Below are 21,276 nucleotides of genomic sequence, written 5' to 3'. Positions count from 1 at the left end.
CTTTTTGAGAAAGGGGAACTGGCTCCACTGCTCCCTTGAGGAGCATCTGATGAACTTCGAGCTGCAAAAGACGCCGATGTTTTGAAGGCATGGCGGCAGGGGGCTTGGTAGGTGGCATATGAATAAACTCTAGAGTATGGCCATCTTGAATGATGCTGAGCACCCAACGGTCTGATGTTATCCATTTCCAGTTGTGGAGGTATTGAGACACCCTGCCTACCACCTATGCAGGCAGAGCCAGAACGCAGCTATTGCCGTTTGGAGGGGTCACGTCCTTGGCGATTGTTTTCCTCTTGCGTTGCACCATGGTGAGGAGATTTGCTAGGACTCTGGCTCTCAGACTCACAGGGGGTCTTGTTTGAGGCATTTACATGACATTCTGAGGATGGTGAAGGGGAAGCCCTACCCCTTTTCACTGACCTTCTAGATGAGGTCGCAGATGATAAATACTCACTGTCACTGGACAGAGTTTCCTTCCTCTACTTCAGCTTCTGGAGCCAAGTGAGGAGGCGACCCTCACAGTCCCAGAGAGTCTTTGTTAAGAAGGTGCGGCAGATCTTACATTCTGCTGCCTTATGATTAGGGTGCAGGCAATAAATGACAGTCCTTATGCCTGTCCTCCACATACAGCTTCTTCTTGCCACAGGTGGAACAAGCCTTGAAAAGGGCTTTCTTCTCCTTGTCAGACATTTCCAGATGAAATACCAAATAGTTCTGAAGAAAAAATGCTGAAAAAGTAGTCAACTAGAGTTGAAGTGAGCAGAGCTTAACGCCTTAACCGAGGCGGTAATTCTGCAGTGGTGCGGGCGCTCTAATAAGTGGGCGGGGCTTCGCCAGCCGTTGGCCGTTCACAGCACTGGGGAGCACGGAAGGGGTTAAAGGAGACTACCTTAGCACAACCAACGTGTGGTAGAAAATCTGAGGCTCTCTCAGGAGGGTTCTATGGGGTGAGGCTAATATGATTGGTTGTTGCTTTACTTTGGTCTCTTTTGCAAAAAGAGGTGGATATGCTTCAAAAGGGAATGAGGCCTAGGCCTTTTTCATTCTCTTTTGTACCTACAGGTATGTTACTTTGTTTACCGAGACTCCCATTCAGACAACGGTGAATGATACAAGCTATGGGAATCTATGAAAGTTCCAATACTGGAGTAATTCTTGAACACCAATATACCACAGGACTATGGCATTGAATCCCTAACAGAGGCGCCAGTTGATTTTATTATTTCCTTGCTCACCATCACCCTGAAAAATAATTATTTCAAGACTGACTGGAAATCTTTTCCAACTAAATGCACCTTGACTGGAGCATGCTTCACTCTAAACGCTACTTAAGGTAATTAGCAAATGCCTCAGAGCATCCATGAGTTCCCACTTTCTCTGTGTAATATTCAGTGTGGAGTAATTTATCATTGTTTCTTTGCTGCACAATTACATACAGGCGTTCGCATTATCAACGCAGTTCGTGTTCACCATTTGACATCGTAATGTAAGTGCCTATACACAAAATGCCTTTTCATTTCATAATTATACTGCGTGTAAGCACTGTGGAGCGCACGTGATCTTACTTTTTCACATTCCCGATTTTCAATGGTGGCTTAACCCTTTGCATGCGTCGGACAGCCCCTGGCCACGCCCAGTCATAAATCACCCGCACTGTGGCAGAATTCACGCATCGGTCAACAGGTTAAAGGATTTAACTCTTGTTTATTACAACAATTGGTTTTACTCACATTATTACACATACAGCCATGTTGATTGATTTATATGGTTCACTGCAATAGTGTAACAGTGGGACTATTTGTCACCGTTTCTGTACAGCCACCTTCCCAATTTTGTTTCCAAGAGCAAATATTGGTTGATTTAATTTTTGGCCACTCATTGCCAAGTATTAATCCAGGACAGCTTTGCCATGACAAGCTCTGATAGTACCTTTCTAAACTTTACATTACAGTAACCCCTGATGAAGGGTTTTCCCAAAATGCATTGGGTCTACTATGAAGCAGTCACTCATTGTGAATTCTGAATTGTCACATGCTGCACACACATTTCTGAAGAAAACTTTGTATGAACTTTGAATACTAGCACAATAAAGGCTTCAATAAAGGAATAATTGAAGCACTGGACGCTACTGTTTCGTTCAGACTAATAATGAACAAGTTACTTATCTTCGATGCATCTGTAAGAGACATATGTTTGTTAAAGATTCTTTACCTTAGAATTATCCCCAGGCGTCAGACTGGATCCAGAGAATGTTCTCTTAGCAGTACCCCTGCACATCAGTAGGTGGCGTCGGTTGACTGCATCTGCGTTGCCGGGATGACATTGTGATTCCTACATAGATGCCGCCCCTGCGCCCTGACGTCAGATCTGACACGACTTTCCACGCCAGAAGCAGAGCCATGCAAAACACTGAACACTGGTCCACAAAACTAGGGTTTTGGAAGGGAGTACCTATCCTCAAGTCAGTTCGCAGAACGGGGAGAATGGGTGGGGCAATAAGGAATCTATAACATACGTCTCTTACAGATACATCGTTACCGAAGGTAAGTAACTTGTTAATCTGAAAGAGATTATTAGTTATAGATTCTTTACCTTAGAATAGATACCCCAGCAATGCCAAACCCAGAGGAGGGTCTGCTAACTAAGTTCACACCAGAAAATCCTGGAGAACGGAACGGCCAACATAGCCGTCTCTGGCACTTGGCTGTCTAGGCAATAATGTTTAGTAAACAAGTGAAGTGACGCCCATGTGGCCACCTGACAGATGTCAAAGAGGGGGACTCCATGTCCCAAATCCTTTGTGCAGTTGCGAAAGACAGCGAACATTTCAGGTCCAGACGGTGAAGTCTCTCCTCATCCTTAGAGGGAGGGGAGGGGGGGGGGGGGATGGTAGGCAATGTGATAGTCTGTCCTATATGGAAAGAGGTTATCACTTTGGAAAGAAAAGAGAGCCCCGTACGAAGAACCACTTTGTCCAAATGAACAGCCAGAAAAGGAGGTTTGGAGGATAGAGCTTGAAGCTCACTCACTCTATGAGCAGAGGTGACGACAACAAGGAAAGCTGTCTTCAGAGTGAGGAGCCTGAGGGGACAGTTGTTAAGAGGCACGAAGAGAGTACACACAAGATAGGTTAAGACCAGGTTCAAGTTCCACTTGGGCATTATGAAAGGAGAAGGAGGAAAGAGATGAGTAATGCCCTTTAGAAATCTATGTACAATAGGGGACTTCAAAAGAGAAGCCTGACCAGGAAGGCGAAGAAAGGCAGATATGGCCGAAAGGTAGCCTTTAAGAGAGCCCAGAGCAGAGCCCTGCTGGGCTAAAGAGAGAATGAACAAGAGTGGCTCAGAAAGAGGGGCAGAAGAGGGATCCAAAGCCTTTGCTGTGCACCATGCCACAAACTTGTTCCATCTACAGGCGTATACCGTTTTAGTGGAGGGACACCTGGCAGCCAAGATGATATTACAAAGCTGTACACTGTCGCTGCTCAATCTCCAAGCAAGGAGGTGGAGGCTTGACAGGTTCGGGTAGAGGACCACCCTCTGCTGCTGTGACAGAAGATTCTCCTGAAGACTAAGTCGGATTGGAGGATTAATGGCCATGCTCAAGAGCTCGGGTTACCAGACTCTCTTTGTGTCCAGTACGGAGCCACAAGAATGACTTGGGCCCGGTAGCGCTTGATCTTCTTAGGCACTCTGGGCAGAAGTTGTACGGGTGAAAAGACGTACAGCAGGCCGCAGCTCTACTCGAGACATAAAATGTTGCCGAGCGAGTGCCGCCATGGAATTTCCAACGTGTAGAACTGCTGACACTGTGCTTTGTCTTCGGTGGCGAACAGATCTAGCCAAGGCTCTCCCCACTGCTGAAAGGGACCTGGCACCACCTCTGAGTCAAGACGCCATTCGTGATCCATCATGCTCAGACGGCGGTGATTTGTCTGCCCAGGCGTTCAGAGAACCACCAGGGATATACCCGGATGTTCCAGCCATGACCAAAGGCAAAGAGCCACTTGAAATAGGGTCCACGACCCAAACTCGCCCTGTTTGAGTACCACATGGCGGTAGTGTCTGTGAACACCTGCATTACTCTTCCTTTGATAGAAGGAAGGAATGCCTTTAATGCAAGACAAATCGCCCGGAGCTCCAACAGGTTGATCTGGAGACTGGACTCCGCAGGAGACCAGAGACCTCTGATATGCGCCCCATCCCAAAAGTGACATGTCCGTCACCACGGTCAGCTCTGGTTGGGGAAGGGAGAGGGATCTGTTGCTAACCCAATCTTGGTTTGTAAGCCACCACTTTAATTAACGTACAAGTCCCCTCCGAGATTTGAACGATGTCAGAAAGATTCCCCTGCTGCTGTGCCCACTGGAACTTCAAGTCCCACTGCAGAGCTTGCACATGCCACCTGGCATGATCCACCAGCAAGATGCAGGAGGCCATGAGGCCCAGCAGCCTCAGGGTCAATCGCACCCAAATCAGGAATAAAGGCTGAAACATTGGTATCATGGCCCGAATATCCCGGACTTGCTGCTTGGGAGGATAAGCCAGAAACTGCGCTGTATTCAGAACTGCTCTGATGAAAAGGAGCGTCTGAGAGGGAATAAGTAGAGACTTCGGCACGTTGATCGTGAACCCTACAGAGTGCATGAGGTCCGCCGTAGTCTGCAGGTGGGAAACGACAGCCTGGGGCGAGCCCGCCTTCAACAGCCACTCGTCAAGATAGGGAAAGACTGGAACCCCTGATCTGCGCAGATGAGCTGCGACCATCGCCATCACTTTCGTGAACTCCCGAGGAGTGCTAGTAAGATCAAAGGGAAGTACGGTAAGCTGAAAATGCTTGTGGCCTACCATGTACCGTGGGTAACGCCTGTGGGCTGGCAGGACGGGGATATTGAAATATGCGTCTGCAAGTCCAACGCTACCATGCAGTCTCCGGGGTCGAGAGCAGACAGGACCTGAGCCAACGTGAGCATCTTGAACTTCTCCTTCCAGAGGAAGTGGTTGAGGGCCCCGAGGTCTAAGATAGGACGCGGGCCTTTGTCCTTCTTGGGTACCAGAAAGTAGTGGTTGTAGCAACCACAAGCTACTTTTGGCACAGAGACCCTTTTGATAGCTCCCTTGGCCAAGAGAGCTGCAACTTCCTAGTAGAGAAGGGCCAAGTGATCCTCCGACATGCCATGTAGGGAGGGGTAGTCTCGAAGGGAAGGTCTAGCCCCTTTCGAATATCGGCAAAACCCACCTGTCCAACGTGATGTTCTGCCAGTTGGGGAGGTGATGGAGAATCCTGCTGCCCACTGGCTTCTGGTGGCCCGAAAAGATTGGAACAGGTGGCTAGACTGGGTCGAATGTGGTGTGACACCCCTTTCGTAGCCACAAAAGGAGCGAAAAGCAGACTGCGGTGGGAGAGGGGTCGCCACGAGTCCCAAGAATCCGGCTGCAGCCCAAGAATCCTTGAAGTGCTTGAGCGGTAGTCTGACTTGTCACCAAAAGGTGGCGGCCATCAAAGGACATGTCCAGTAAGGCGGTTTGATTTAGAAAAGGGGGTGGTGATGAACAGAGTGTCTGAGTTAAACAGACCACTCTTACCCAGTCCAAAGATCAGGGCTTGATCCATCACCGTTATTTATCTCACTGCCCCAACCCAGCTCAGAACCTGGCTATATGCAAATCAGTCTGTCCCTGGCCCAGTGCATCATGGGAACAGGGCAGACTAAACTACCAAGCCAATTCTTCACCAGAAAGGAGACAAGCTACCGGGGACCGGTTTCTGGCATTTCAGCCTTCTTCGGCCCGGCTTGCTTGAATCCTGATGGAGCAGTGAGAAAGGGACTCATGTCTGAGCATACCCTGACACACCTATTGTGGCCAAAAACGATTTAGAAAAGGGGGTGGTGATGAACAGAGTGTCTGAGTTAAACAGACCACTCTTACCCAGTCCAAAGATCAGGGCTTGATCCATCACCGTTATTTATCTCACTGCCCCAACCCAGCTCAGAACCTGGCTATATGCAAATCAGTCTGTCCCTGGCCCAGTGCATCATGGGAACAGGGCAGACTAAACTACCAAGCCAATTCTTCACCAGAAAGGAGACAAGCTACCGGGGACCGGTTTCTGGCATTTCAGCCTTCTTCGGCCCGGCTTGCTTGAATCCTGATGGAGCAGTGAGAAAGGGACTCATGTCTGAGCATACCCTGCCACACCTATAGTGGCCAAAAACGATTTAGAAAAGGGGGTGGTGATTAACAGAGTGTCCGAGTTAAACAGACCACTCTTACCCAGTCCAAAGATCAGGGCTTGATCCATCACCGTTATTTATCTCACTGCCCCAACCCAGCTCAGAACCTGGCTATATGCAAATCAGTCTGTCCCTGGCCCAGTGCATCATGGTAACAGGGCAGACTAAACTACCAAGCCAATTCTTCACCAGAAAGGAGACAAGCTACCGGGGACCGGTTTCTGGCATTTCAGCCTTCTTCGGCCCGGCTTGCTTGAATCCTGATGGAGCAGTGAGAAAGGGACTCATGTCTGAGCATACCCTGCTACACCTATAGTGGCCAAAAACGATTTAGAAAAGGGGGTGGTGATGAACAGAGTGTCTGAGTTAAACAGACCACTCTTACCCAGTCCAAAGATCAGGGCTTGATCCATCACCGTTATTTATCTCACTGCCCCAACCCAGCTCAGAACCTGGCTATATGCAAATCAGTCTGTCCCTGGCCCAGTGCATCATGGGAACAGGGCAGACTAAACTACCAAGCCAATTCTTCACCGGAAAGGAGACAAGCTACCGGGGACCGGTTTCTGGCATTTCAGCCTTCTTCGGCCCGGCTTGCTTGAATCCTGATGGAGCAGTGAGAAAGGGACTCATGTCTGAGCAACCCCTTGTTGTAAATATTTTTGTCCACCCTAAGCGTGGAAGGGTATTCTCAGATGTGAGACCCTTGCTCATTGCACCATCAGGATTCAAGCAAACCGGGCCGAAGACGGCTGTAATGCCAGAAACCGGTCCCCGGGAGCTTGTTTCCTTCCCAGTGTGAGAATTGGCTTTTGTAGTTTGGTTTGCCCTGTTCCCATCATGCACTGGGACAGGAACAGACTAATTTGCATAGAGCCAGGTTCTGAAACTGGGATGTGCAGTGAGCTAAAAAACGGTGTTGGATCTAGCCCTGATCTCTTGACTGGGTGAGAGCTTTCTGCTTAATTCAGAGACTCTGTCCCTCACCACCCCTTGTTGTAAATATTTTTGTCCACCCTAAGCGTGGAAGGGTATTCTCAGATGTGAGACCCTTGCTCATTGCACCATCAGGATTCAAGCAAACCGGGCCGAAGACGGCTGTAATGCCAGAAACCGGTCCCCGGGAGCTTGTTTCCTTCCCAGTGTGAGAATTGGCTTTTGTAGTTTGGTTTGCCCTGTTCCCATCATGCACTGGGACAGGAACAGACTAATTTGCATACAGCCAGGTTCTGAAACTGGGATGGTGCAGTGAGCTAAAAAACGGTGTTGGATCTAGCCCTGATCTCTTGACTGGGTGAGAGCTTTCTGCTTAATTCAGAGACTCTGTCCCTCACCACCCCTTGTTGTAAACAGTAAGGCGGTTTGGACATCCCCAGAAAAACCAGACGTCCTCATCCAGGTGTAGCGCGTCAGGGCTACTGACGTGGAAACCGTTCAACCCAGTGAGTCGGCAGTATCCAGCCCACATTTGATGGTGAACTTGGCACAACCGTATCCCACAGTGTATGGGTATAACGGCCCAAGACATTAGTTTTTTAAATTTATTTATTTATTTATATTTTACAAATCAACAGGAATACATTTTCATCCACATTGTTGCTGATACATGTATATGGTGCAATAATAAAAACCACAAAAATAGTGACGGAGTGCACACCAATTCTTTCCTGTTAAGTAAACAATCCTTTTTTTCATTGTTTAGCGTGCTGGCCCGGAACCGTGGACTGCCCAACCACGTGAATTGAAGAATCACTGGAGGAAGTGGGGCGAGGATGCACCCCACACCGGACGCACAGCTTTAAGTGCAACATACTGATGCCAAAAGTAGTTCAAGTTCATCAATTTTTATTTTCGTTAAAGTTATTCCAACTCTTACGCTGTTCATGGTTTATCGGTCACATGTTGGACAAACTATGTTCACATTTAAACACTTTAATGCTGAAGACATGCCATAACGAGCCTTGTTCTGTAGCATGGAATGTTACATAGATATTCTTTGATTAGATCATTTCCGTCACCCAATGCATTTCGTGCCTTTCTTTGCACTTCGTCAGGGATTCACTACAATTATTAAAAAACATGACTGTTAAGTTATGTCTCAAAATGACTATGATTTATCAAATTATAAAACGAATGGACTTCGTGTCAGATGAACAGGTTTGTAACTTAAAGCTCATAATCAACGTTTTGCCCGCGAAAATTCATGTTATTCATGTTATTAAATAACATTTGCTAAATGCCCCATCGTTCACTTTGCGCTCCTTTCCAGTCAGTCCCCAAACTACTTTCAAACTTTACCAACATGTGACCGATAAACCATGAACAACGTAAGAGATGGAATAACTAACGAAAATAAAAATTGATGAACTTGAACTACTTTTGGCATCAGTATGTTGCACTTAAAGCTGTGCGTCCGGTGTGGGGTGCATCCTCGCCCCACTTCCTCCAGTGATTATGCAATAATAAAAACATCATCAACTTCCATTGCATAAATCTTAGAATACCACCATAACCTGCAGCGAGATTCTCCTATACAATAAAGAAATCAAACAAAACAATCCACAGACGAAAACGAAAAAAAGAATACTAAATAAAACCAAGAAGAAGAAAAAAAACACACATTGGCAATCATAATTCAGCGCCAACTACAAATCGCAGTCACCGTGTGAGCCGACCATACTGTACTTTTCATTCCATTTGTAGGATCCCCGCAGCCACTTTCACAACATACCACCTCTCCCCCCCCATGCCTCACGCTGACCAATTCCTTACTCGGCCTTGTTAAGCAGATATACTCGTAACGGCTCCCAGATGTCCCTAGGTCTCGAGCTTGTGGCCAGCTCCTCCGCATAAGTGTTAAGGTTGTCTCGGCAATACACCAGATCAGACAGCCACGCTTCGAGTACAGGCCAGCGCTTCTTTCCCCACGTGATCGCCACCCTATGCGCCGCCATCAGCAACACCAAGCGCGCGAAGGTGCCCGTCACTCCTCACATGCGGCAAGCAACACAGGAGGCACACCAGGGGAGTACATGGGAGGTCCACAGCCAACATTTCTCCCAGGCAATCCACCACCACAGTCCAGAATTCTGCCACTTTCTTGCAATTCCATGCCAAATGCATAAAGTCAGCAGCATCCTGCCCACACCTGTCACAGCATGCAGACTAGCACAGCCCATACCTGTACAACCGTGCCGGGGTATGGTACACTTGATGTATGTATTTAAAATGGATAATGTTAAGATTACCGTTCATACAGAGTTTGCCCGTTAGACAGCAGACATGCTTCCAATTGTCCTCCAAAATAACGTCAGGCAAGCATTCATTCCATTTGATCCAGCTCTTGTCGACTACATTCACCGTTTCATCCTTCATAAGTTTATATAACTTGGAGATCAACCTCCTAATAGTGGGCGTGGTGAGAACAAACTGTATAGACAACAGAGCAGGAGGCTCAGCCGGAAACGTGGTATACTGCGCCCAGGCCGCATGTCTCAACCTGTGGATCGCAACCCTAAAGAGAAGCGTCTGGTTAGTAACATGCTGTAAATCCTCTTGTGTGGCAAACGAGCTGTTTGGATAGATCTCGCATATGAGAGATACCCGCCTCCCTCAACACCCTCATAAATGGGGCCTCGCACGTGACCGACATGCATGCATGATGCTCAAGGCGCATAACCGGCGCGTAGAGCGGGAATTTCTGTGCCCGCTGCCCAATCCTTCGCCAAGCCGAAACCGTGACGTCTATCACATTAATCTCTGACTTCGGTGTACCACGTGAGTGATAAGTAACCACGCTGTGCAGCGGGATAGGAGCCGCATCTCCCTCCTCCACTGCAACATGCGGCGTAAAGGCATGCGCTCTATACCAATAATATAAATATTGAGCCTGTGCACTGAGATAATATGCATAAAAATCCGGCGCCGTGATTCCCCCTTTCTCATATCCTTTGGTGAGGACAGACCACTGCACCCCCCCACCCCTCCCCCCCAGTTTTAACAGCTGACCACAGAGAGTCTTAAAAAACTTCATATTGAGTTAATCGCCATGTTTGCAAACAAATAGAGAAATCTGGGTAGTACAACCTTTTTAATAAGGGCGATGCGGTCCGTCAGTGACAGTGGTAATAAAAGCCAGGCATCTACCATAGTTTCCAGTTTCGTGTATGCCCTGCCATAGTTTTCTTTGATCACCACTGAGGGATCACGTGCACCCAAACATTTAACTAGGTCTGCACACCACATCTGCGGGAATTCCAGACTTGGCTGTACAGTTCCGTCTGTTAGTGGGTTTATAAATGACTTCTCCCAGTTGATGTGTAGGCCGGAGAGAAGTCCAAATCTGACATACTCCTGTAACAGCTGTGTCAGATACCTGGACGGCTTGCGCACAAAAAGTACCATGTCATCAGCGTACAGCGATATCGATACCGGCCGGTAACTAAAATTCAGTGCAGTTTCCCTATAACGCTGACGGATGACACAGGCCAGAGGCTCTAAGAGGATCCCAAACAGCAGTGGTGAGAGAGGGGTTCCCTGCCGAGCGCCTCTCTCAATACGAAACGAGTCTGATGTCATTACCCCTACCCGTATTCTTGCCGACGGGGCTATGTAGAGTACCGTTATCCATTGGATAAACAATGGGGGAACCCCATACGCGGCAGCACTTGATACATATAATGCCATTCCACCGAGTCAAATGCCTTGGAGGCGTCCAGTAATACCGCTGCAGCGTCCAGAGTAGGTTCTAGGACATGAAACGGAGAAAAGTATACGGAGATTATGCGAGGTAAACCGCTCTGGCACAAATCCCGACTGATCTGATAATATCAGTCCTTGTAGTAAAGGTTGGAGTTTGGTGGCAAGGATCTTTGCCAAAATCTTGGCATCTCTATGGATCAATGACAGCGGGCGATACGACTCGCAGTGGTCCGCCGGCTTGTCTTGCTTAAGCAAGGTGACGATTAGTGCCTCGCATAGTGTCGGGGGCAACATCCCCGCATCATACACTTCAGCGTATACTTCCAAAAGATGTGGCGCGAGCAGATCTGCACATTTCTTGTAAAATTCTGCCATGAACCCGTCGGGCCGGGCACTTTACCATTAGGCAGCACCGCTATTGCTAGTTTGATGTCCTGCTCATCAATGGGTAGACAGAGATATTTACGCTGCACGTCAGACAGCCAGGCGCAGGCTATACCCACCAAGTCTGCATCAAAATCCGCAAATCCCACACACCATTGCAGACCTCCCGTCATCATCGGTATATGTGTATAATGCCTGAAAATCCACACCTTTCTTGATCAATATCACCCCTCTCGCATATGAGGAATACGAAGCAGCTAAACAGAAGCCTGCCCATCACTCCGCGCGCTTCCGACTGGGTCAAATGCGTTTCTTGCAACAACGCTAAATGTATCTCATGTCTATCAAGATACGCAAGCACCTGTCTCACCTTCTTAGGGGAATTGGGGCCCCGGACATTCCAGGTTAGCATTGTACATGTATCTGCCATCAATCAGTAAAAATCCAAACGACTAAAGGCTGCAGCACAGAACCAAGAAGGGCACGGCATAAGCAGCTGCAACACAATACCAGAGCTACAATAACATCACGTCGCAGCTCACACAGTTGACTGATTAAGATACAAAAAGAAAACAAAACATACAAAAACTTCACAGCCCCAGCAGTCCCCCCCACCCCCCCCCCCCTTCCACCCTCCCAATCAGGTCGAGAACAGTCCACCCCTCCCACCCTCAAAGTAACAGCCATGTGGGTGATACCCTCTTGGGAAAGAGGCTTGGCTGCGTGTACATGCACCTTAGTGCGGCCGCCGGAACCATACCAGGATCGCACCCGCCAAGCCACAATCAGAGAAAACAAGGATTAACATATTGCAGCCACCCCCCCCGAAGCACCCGAGGGAGCGCCAAGTAGGTCGAGGACCCCTGCTCCCAACATTACATCCAACATAGATCACACTATCTTAAACGGGATCAGTGGAGGCCTCTGCAGAAGAGGCACACAGATGGCCACATATTATCCAGTCATTAGTCCGCATCTTCAAGTCCCAACACGGTCTGCTCATTATCCAGCTGTTTCCGTTGCGGTTTTGCCTTGCAAATGTGTTTCGTGAATTTTAACGCAGATTTCGCATCTGTTAAGAAGTGGGATTGCTCTTCATGGGTTATCTTCAGCTTAGTCGGGTATAACATAGCGTAGGGCACGGCCGCCTCCCTCAACAACTTCTTTAACGGCACAAACTCCCGCCGAACAGACTGCACAGCCGGTGTGTAATCCGGAAAGAAGGATAGTGTGTCTCCCTTGTACACCACCGGCTCCTTCGCCCTTGCCTCTTTCAGGATAGCGTCTCAGTCTGCATAATTAAGTAGACGTGCAATAATCGGGCGCGGCACCGTCCCTGGCTTAGGTCTTGGCCCCAAGGATCTGTGCGCTCTTTCCACTATCATGACATTAGAGAGGACAGGCCCAAAGAGTTCACACAGCATGCCGTCAATGAAGGGCTCAATTTTGGATATGGGCGTGGTTTCGGAAAGGCCGAGAATGCGTATGGTATTTCGCCTAGAGCGTGCTTCTAAATCCTCATTCTTTGCGCTGATCACCTCGAGAATCTTTTCCATTTGTAGGATCTGTGTGCATGCCTCAGCCCGTTCATCATGACCGTCAGACACCCGATTTTCAAGGACATCCAAGCGGTGTTCATGTTTGTCCACCGTTTTTTTTTTTTACAACATCCAAGCCAGTCGCCAAGGCGTCAATTTTGAGGTCTATGGATTTCATCCCCGCACGTAGCTCTGACAGTATTGTCCTGGTGTCATCTTCTGTGCCGTCCATCAGACCAGAGGCACCTCACGAATCACCTTGCTCACCCGAGCCATCTGTGGTGCGCGTCGATCTTTTGTTCTCAAAAGTCAGCTTCGCTTGCTTAGGCTCCGACTTGCCAATGGCGATCTGATATATGGACCGAACACCCGGTATAAGCAACGAGCCGGCTGGAGATCAATCAACAAAACAATCCTTCCACATAGCAAACCAGGCCGCTGCCCTGTCGCGTGGTGCTCTCACGTAGGCCTCACAGGACGGTCTCAGGATCCAATTCAACACAGTCCTCTTGTAGGCCAGGTCCTTCTACTGCGCCACCTGAGTGTTCCTCCTTGTAGCATGGCCACTCCACACAGCTTGGCCTCCACGCCGCAGCATACACAGTGTCAACCAGACCCCAGTCGACCGTTGCGCACACTTGCCCATACGCCACACAGCACTCAGGACAGGAACCCGTGGACCAGCTCAGGCACAGCCACCGCCCCTTGCTACCTCAGGGTCCCCCGCAGCCCCACGACCGCTCGCAGCCGTAACAGCCCTGCAGCTAGTCCGGGTGGCCAGCAGGTAACACCCCCACCGGCTTCAAGAGACAGCCCAGCACCTATCTAGCCACAGTGAGCAGCGCTGCTCCAGCCACAGCCCCCCCCGCAGCCCAGGCCCCGCAGGTGCGCACCCACACCGAAGGGCACAACAGCCCGCAAGGCCCACGCCACCCGGCCCGCCAGGCCCGACCGTTCCTGGCGCCTCACTCACCGCACCAGCGTCTCCAATGCAGGTCCAGTCGTCATGCCTTCCGTCCACAGCTACTGGCGACTTCAACAGGGCAGCGTCTCTACTCTGGCCTCGAAGTACGGCAGCAACCAGTCGGCCCCTCACAGAGCAGTGTGGGCCGTATATCACCAGCGGAATGGGGTTGTGTTCTCCGCCCGCCAAGATCCACCGTCACAGCTGGGCCCCCACAATCCGCCGTGCCGTAACTCTTCAACAGTGAGCTGGCCTGGGCCACTGATCTGTCAACAGCGGTCTGCCAAGCACTCCGGTGCAGCCCCCACACAGCGGCCAAGCCGAGATGCCTGACTCAGTCAGGGCGCTCAGACTTCTCGTCACGCCGACGCCATTTTCCCGTTCGCCAGGCTGTTCACTGCAGCCGTCCGTTCGGGTGGGAAGCGCGGGGCAGAAGCTGCCATAGCCGCTTCAGTTTATGCCACAGGCATTCCGGGGCCCTCCAAGGGGTTTTTTTTATGAAGCACAGCAGTTCCGAAAGGATGGGTTTTTCCTAGTGTTTGGTTCCGGCGTGCGGAGCTCCCCTACCAGGCAGCCATTCCGCTTCGCGAGTTATTCACCGACCGCAGCGCTAAGCTGGCGGAAGAAAACATTCTTCCCAAGATGGTCCAGCCTCTTGGATTCCCTATCTGGAGGGGCAGTAGGGAATGCGCCTTTCGAGGACGAGGTTTGGACCACCAAGCTCTCTGGGGTGATGTGTTGGGAGAGGAAAAGTGGGTCGGCCGGGCGGTGGCGTCTGGCAATCATCCTGTCCACAGGAGCCCCTGCGCTCGGCTTGGACAAAGTGCCCAGAAGGATGTCCGCGAGGGCTTCATTGAAAGGCAGAAGGGGCTCAGATGAGTCTTCCGCAGGTTGAAGCACCTCTGTCTGGAGGTTAGTCCTCATTGACACCAGGTGACACTCCCGGCCCAAGGCATCAGCCGCCCTACGCAACACCACCGCATACGACGCTCCCTCCACCGTAGCCATGGTAGGAAGAGAAAGCATGCCGAGGTATCCAAACCACTGGCATCAACCATGTCCTCTCGCAAGTCTGGCTCATTAAGTTGGTCAGCTAAAGGGTCCACAGACCCCTCCCAGTCCTCCTCACCCTCCTCTGGTTGCCATTCAGGCATTAAAGGAACACCAGGGATGAACAGAGGCACAAACATGCCTTCCGGCGCCGGTTCCGACATTGGTCCAACCCCATGTCCAAGTCGGGGATGAGGTTGGGGTTGGCGCCAGTCAGGAGCAGGACTGGTGCGTGGGGTGTCATCACCAGGGAAGGTATTGTGAGGTCGACCGGCATGGATATGGATCCAGGCCTGAATCCTCGGGGCTCTCATGCACTGGGGACGGAGCCGCCAGCATCAAAGTCCCAGGGCCCCCAGCAGAGTCTGCGGGGACCGAAGGCACAACAAAGATGTCATGAAGCACTTTGTAGAAAGCTCAAAGCTGGGCAGGGGACTCTCCAGCACATGGAGAGAAGCTCGGAACCATCCCTGGAGCAAGCCCCGAAGACGGAGCTGGAAAGTGACAGCGCTCCTGGCCCTGCATCCCATTGGCCAACCGACGGGGAGAAGGCAAAGAGCAATGCTGCTTCTTCACGTTCTTTTTGTGCTTCGACTTACCCGAAGATCTCCAAAACTTGGATGACGAGTGGTGGCGGCTCTGCAACCGGTCCCGTGACCTTTCTCTTGAACGGGACCTCGAGCGAAGCGAGACCAACTGCCAGGCCTTCAACAACCTTCGGGCCGGTCCTGCAAAGACTTCGGATTCATGGCCAGGCAGTCAGAGCCCGACTTCGGGCCATTGTCAGCTCCAGGTTCCAAATGCACATGAGGTGAGGATCCGTAACAGACATCAGGCGGGTACAGGCCTCGCATGCTTTAAACCTGGTCAGACGATGGGACATTCCTTGTAGACAAGGAGTCGGTAGACTCAAAAACGAAATCGACAAAAGTCGAGAAAAAACTTAGTCTAAAAACGACTAAATGGGTAGCTCTCTCCAGGTCTGCACAAGGCTGGCGTGGAAAGAGAAAGAACAGACGTCAGTGCGAAGCGACAGTGGCCAAGTAGATATCACGACGTCATCCCAGTGACCACAACACCGGACGCGGAGTCGACCGACGCGCAGGTGTACTGCTAAGAGAAAACATTTCTGGATCCAGTCTGAAGCCTGTGGGTAATTCGAACATAAGGAATCTATAACTAATAGTCTCTTTCAGAAGATTTTGTTGAATTTGGAAGCTTGTGGGCCTGAAAGTTGTGCGTCCTGGGTCTGGTTAACTGTCCGGTTACCTGCTAGTGACTTTTGGATTTACACGTCTGTACATACCAGGGCAGCACACCACAAACGGATTATTACTGTGAATCAAAGTGTGAAGTTTGTTTATTCTGTTTTTATTTTCTGGAGTGCATTCTATCATTTGTCCCTCCAAACTTTGCAATTCTACAAATTGATTCATTTGAAATTAGCACTGTCCTAACTGATTCCAATCCTTACATCCTACATAGTTAATAAAGGAAAGGATATATAGATGTTAACCTTAATTACCGATTGTGGCAATCCCATGTAAAGCACTATAACAAACGTAGGGTCAGGAATATTACGTTTAAATCTTTCATATCTCTATGTAGGATCTGTTTCATGGTTACCCCCACTTTTTGCTGCTATCAGAATGTTTTTTTGACTGGTATGCCTAGGGCCCTCCTAATCCGAAACCCAGTCACTGATTCCTCCCTATATTGAATATGATAAGTACGTCTGTACATCCACAATTGGCTACTGGTGTACCCTTGTAAGCCCCAAGTATATGGTACTAAGGTGCCCAGGGTATACGTACACCAGGGGTCTCCCATGAACTGTATTGTGCCACCCATGAAAGACTACTTTAACTGCGACTACAGGCCTGCATGCACCTCTCAAGACAGATAGGTTTCCTTATATCTGAGGTTACCGCACTTAAAACCTATAAAGTCACGCCCCTCTGGCAGGCCTTTCAGTCCTGAAGGCAGGGTGCTTGGTTGTAAGTGTGAGGGTGTCCCTGCATGAGCAGGACACTCCTACAAACCCCAGTCGATTCTCCAGGCTTAGTAAGTGCAGTCACCCATTTTTATACATATAGAGGACATCAGTCATTACGAGTGATTTAACTATATAGTGGCTGCACTGAACCCAATCATGTGTGGCATTAAACATGTTGGAATCATACCCAAACACCGATTCCAGTGTTGGAAGTATCATCCCAAGTACTGTTGGGCTCTTTGGTCTACCCCCCTCTACTCCCGGTTACAGCTTTCATGGTCTGACGGCAAGCTAGTGCTGCTGCGGACCACAGATCCAATTCTGCCCTCTTGCTGCTGAGCCAAGCTTGAGCAGGGGAAGGTAGAATAATAGGTTTATGCATGTTGATGTGACCACCTCCCAGAGTGGACTTAGTGTATTGGGTTGGGGTGGGGTGGGGGTGCTTGTCAGTGCCACCAGACTGCTTTGAAGGGCACATTTGGTGCTCTCCTTGCAAACTCCTGTTTGAACCAGTTGAGGGAACCCTTGGCTGCTGCTCTGGCGCACAAATGGACAGAGGACATGGGAGTATCCTCCTCTCTGTCCAGCCCTTCCTCTGGGAGGGACCCCTCAGTCGACCGTACTGCTTTCTTAGGGTATAAAAGGGTTCAATTGCGGGCGGGTCCTCAGATTCATTGTGGAACAAGACTCAAGCCTGAAACCACGTCACTCTTCGGCTTTCTTGACACTTCGCCTGGAAACGAGACAGCATCAAGGAAGACTCCTGGTCTTGCTGTTCTACAAGGCTTCTTTGTTGTGTGTGTTTCTTCAACAGACCTGTGGGAATCAAGGACACCCGAAGTAATCTTTCTTGAAGTGAAGGAGTCACTCCCCTGCATCTGCAACAAAGCTGACCGGTCTGCTGCTGCTGTCTCCCCACGGACTTAGAAAGGCTCAGGTGGTGGTTCTGCAACTTCCTCGAGGCCTGATAATTTTGAGGCCAGTATCCCTCGTCAGAACCGCTGGGACCAAACCCATGTGCACCATGTGGACTTGAAATTGCCAAGGCTTGCTGGCTCTGCACTCCAGAGACCTTCAGGTTAAAAGTAGCTCCAGCACCTCTTCCTGTCAAGTGCAGTGTCCTCACTGCATCCTCTGCACTGTGTGCCTTACTTCTTGGTGAGCTGCTCGAGGTCCTCTTGCGACTGCTATTCCTTCGGCCTGTGGGTCCTCTTGGGGGTCGTCTTCTGCTCCAGTGGGCTCCTCTGCTTGCTCAGGGCCTGACCTGACTCCCTTGCTATTGGTGAGTCCCTTCGATTTTGCTGGTCCCACCACTGTTCCTTTTTCACTTTTCACACCTGGTGCAGCTGCCAAGGCTTATTGGTGCTCCCGCAGGACACAGACCCACCTGTTCTCGACTTCCAACGTGGGACAGCTCGTGTGCGGCTCCTGATCTTCCTCAGCATCGCTTGGTCCTTACAGCTGCAGCGACACGGTCACCTTCAACTATCCTGAACCGTCCATCAGTGGGCATCACACTTCCGATCCTCCTGGTCACCTCCGAGTGGCATTGACAATGTCCTCAAGGCTTACAGGAACTTAACTTCAAGAATCCACCCTTGGATTCCACCGGACTCCTGCACAGTCTTCTCTAGTGGCATCTTTCCGGAAGTCCTCCATTGTGGTTGACAGCGGTTTCCGACATCACTTCACACCTATGCACCCTGCTTCCCTGGTTCCTGGAGTATCCATGGTTGGGGTGACTCTCCACACTTCCGTCTTCCACAGGGTATCTTTAGAGTTCACTGGGAAGGGTCCTTCTTGAAACGGCAATTGTGACTTCCCAGTGAACTCCTACTGGACACGCGGCTGAATTTCCACTCTGCATACAGCTTCTGTGGGGTTCCTGGGTACTTACCTTGGGTAGGTCCTTGTGATACCCAGCTCCTCTGAGTCCCCTGGTCGAAGTCCGGACTTTGGTCGCATTTCGCATTCCACTTTCCAAGTATATGGTTTGGTCTTCCCCAGGAGACCACTGTATTTTGTTCTTACTTACCTATTGGCAATTGAAGTATTATTGTGTATTTCTCTGGGTAGCGGATACACCAATGTGTTAGTGCGTGTTGTGTAATAAATAGACATTTTTATATATACACACACAGTGTGGTTCTTTTTTTTAACCTACACTACATGATTAGCCTGATAAAACAAGCTGCTTAACACTCCTTCAAGATAAGCCTGAACGCTGCTCTCCACAGCTACCACTTTGAGAGCTTTCAAAAGGTTATCAAAGACCAATAAAATCACCATAAGGGTTGTCTAGATTAGTGCAAGGTGCTTCACTTAAATAAGTGTGCACCATACAAGTTTTAAACCCAGTGGAATTACCCAATTATAAATGGGATTGGTACAATTGTTTTCTTTTTTTTTTTATTTAACACGGGAGCCCTGCTTATTGTTAGTTCACAATGTTATAGCATGTAAAAGTACACGTTTTTGGATATTTTTGTTTTAGGTTATGCCTGGATTTCAGAGTGAAACTGGGCACAGTGGGCGATGTTTGCTACATATTCACGTTATGGATTGCTTGTTTGGCCTGATTTAATGTTTGGATTTAAGTTTTTCTTTCTTAAGATTGTCTACATTGATGGGCTTTCCTTATATTTTAGTTACCCTTGAAGAAAGGTGTTATGCCTGAAATGCATGGGGTGATAATCTTCATGGTTAACCAAGATGTACTGAATTCCATCATGCTTTAGGATAAAGCCTGGATAAGCATTTGAAGCCTCAGTTGTGAATTTGAAAAGTACTGAAGAATATGGAATGAATACGGTTTACTTGGACTAAAATTGGTCTTGTTTTATGACCCGAGTAACTCCAGTCGTAATGGCGGAGCAGCTTCTGGTGCACAACAATGCACCAGCTAGTTTTGGAACACAGGTATGTGTGCATGTCGACTCTCCAGTTTTAGCTGAACTTAAAGTCTGCACTGGCAGTGTGAATATGTTTGGTGACGGATCTTTGCATGCTGCGGCCCTTAGAGACCATCTCTGATCACAAGGCCCTTGGTACTATTGGAAACTTTTACAAGGGACTTGTATGTGTGCCAGAGGTGTGTCAGTTGTGGAAACAGGTTTTGGGTAAGAAGACAGGCACTGGGAACCTGATTAGCAGGGACCCAGTGCACAGTTAAAGTGCATCAGAAATCAGGCAAAAAGTGTGGGGTAACTAAGCAAAAAGGGGCACCTTCATACACCCTGCCCTAAGATATTCTATACCACTTGCTAAATACTCCATCGAGATGGCAATATGTTGTGAGAATCTCAGACATTGTGAAGAAACTCAAAACTAGTTCCTGCTTGCACTTGAACATTCAAGTGCTTTATATGTTCCGAGATATGATGCAATTAAGTTAATATCTTTAGAAATTCTAAACAGTCGTGATTCACATTTGTTCTCAAAATGCTTTGAAGTCAAACATAAAATATATCATAATAAAGGTATTAATCAACAAAGTGAAACTAAACTTGGTTTTAACATTTGATTTCCAACCATGTTTCATGAAAAACTTTACATACCCGTTTTCCATCTTTGGTCTTCTTTAAATTCCAAGTGCTATCTGGTGACTTCTCAAAGAATTTTCTTGATTTGGGTGCTTGGTCAAGAATGTGACTAGTTGGTACACCCAAAACCTCGACTATTTTGTTCATTTGATCCACCTGTTTGAAACGGCACATATTTTAGAATGTGCTTACAACTTAACTTAAATCTTCAAACTGACTTCAAAATGAACAAACCACAGCATTTGTTAGAACCAAAATATATAGCAGATTAATTACAATAATGAACAAGGCTTAGATAAAATATACAACATTACCAATCACATTCAAACAACATTAAATAAAGTTATTTACACGCTGTTAGTTTTCTCCTGCAACCTACTGCTGTAATTAGAATAGCACAACTTTTTTTCTTTTCAAAGCCCTTAGCTTCTTGTTTCAGGTGGGCATCCAATGATTACTGCAAAATATTGCTAAACATAAAGCACTTCGTCTTCTCAGATTTGATCATTTGTTACATTATCATAATAGGAGTTAGAATGTTTATCACTTAATGTATTTTGAGCATTTGCATTACTTTGCACTTGGGTGTGTTGGGGAGTCACAAAGGAATAAGCAAAACAAGCTGCAAACCCATGGTTACAAATAAGAATCTCATTCTATTTGCAAAGCATATTGATGATTCACCTGCTATGCACAGACTATAAAGTAGTACCAGAGTCTAGTTTCTCTGAAGTGGTTGTTGGCATAAAGCGGAATGCACCTTTCTTATGAGTGGAATGTGGGAGCAGTGTACCTTCAAGGGTATCATCGTCCTCTGCATAACATGTTTGGTTGACTTACATATGGCCTTACTCAGATGTGGTTGT

The 21,276-nt window shown here is 48.6% G+C and overlaps 1 protein-coding gene across 2 annotated transcripts in view; it reads right to left on the bottom strand.

The window, feature by feature from the left end:
* The window catches only part of DYRK1A (dual specificity tyrosine phosphorylation regulated kinase 1A), a 700,909-nt gene that overhangs the window by 178,051 nt on the left and 501,582 nt on the right, over positions 1-21,276 (bottom strand). For both annotated transcript variants that reach the window (XM_086935409.1, XM_086935410.1), the window contains exon 10: positions 20,426-20,566. In XM_086935409.1, coding sequence (XP_086791535.1) covers positions 20,426-20,566 — 141 coding nt within the window. The remainder of the gene's footprint in view (positions 1-20,425; positions 20,567-21,276) is intronic.

Source organism: Lissotriton vulgaris, chromosome 8 (genome assembly GCF_964263255.1).
Source record: "Lissotriton vulgaris chromosome 8, aLisVul1.2, whole genome shotgun sequence".
Lineage (NCBI taxonomy): Eukaryota > Metazoa > Chordata > Amphibia > Caudata > Salamandridae > Lissotriton > Lissotriton vulgaris.
Note: the sequence above shows the minus strand (reverse complement) of the source record. Positions and strands in the feature narration are given on the sequence as shown.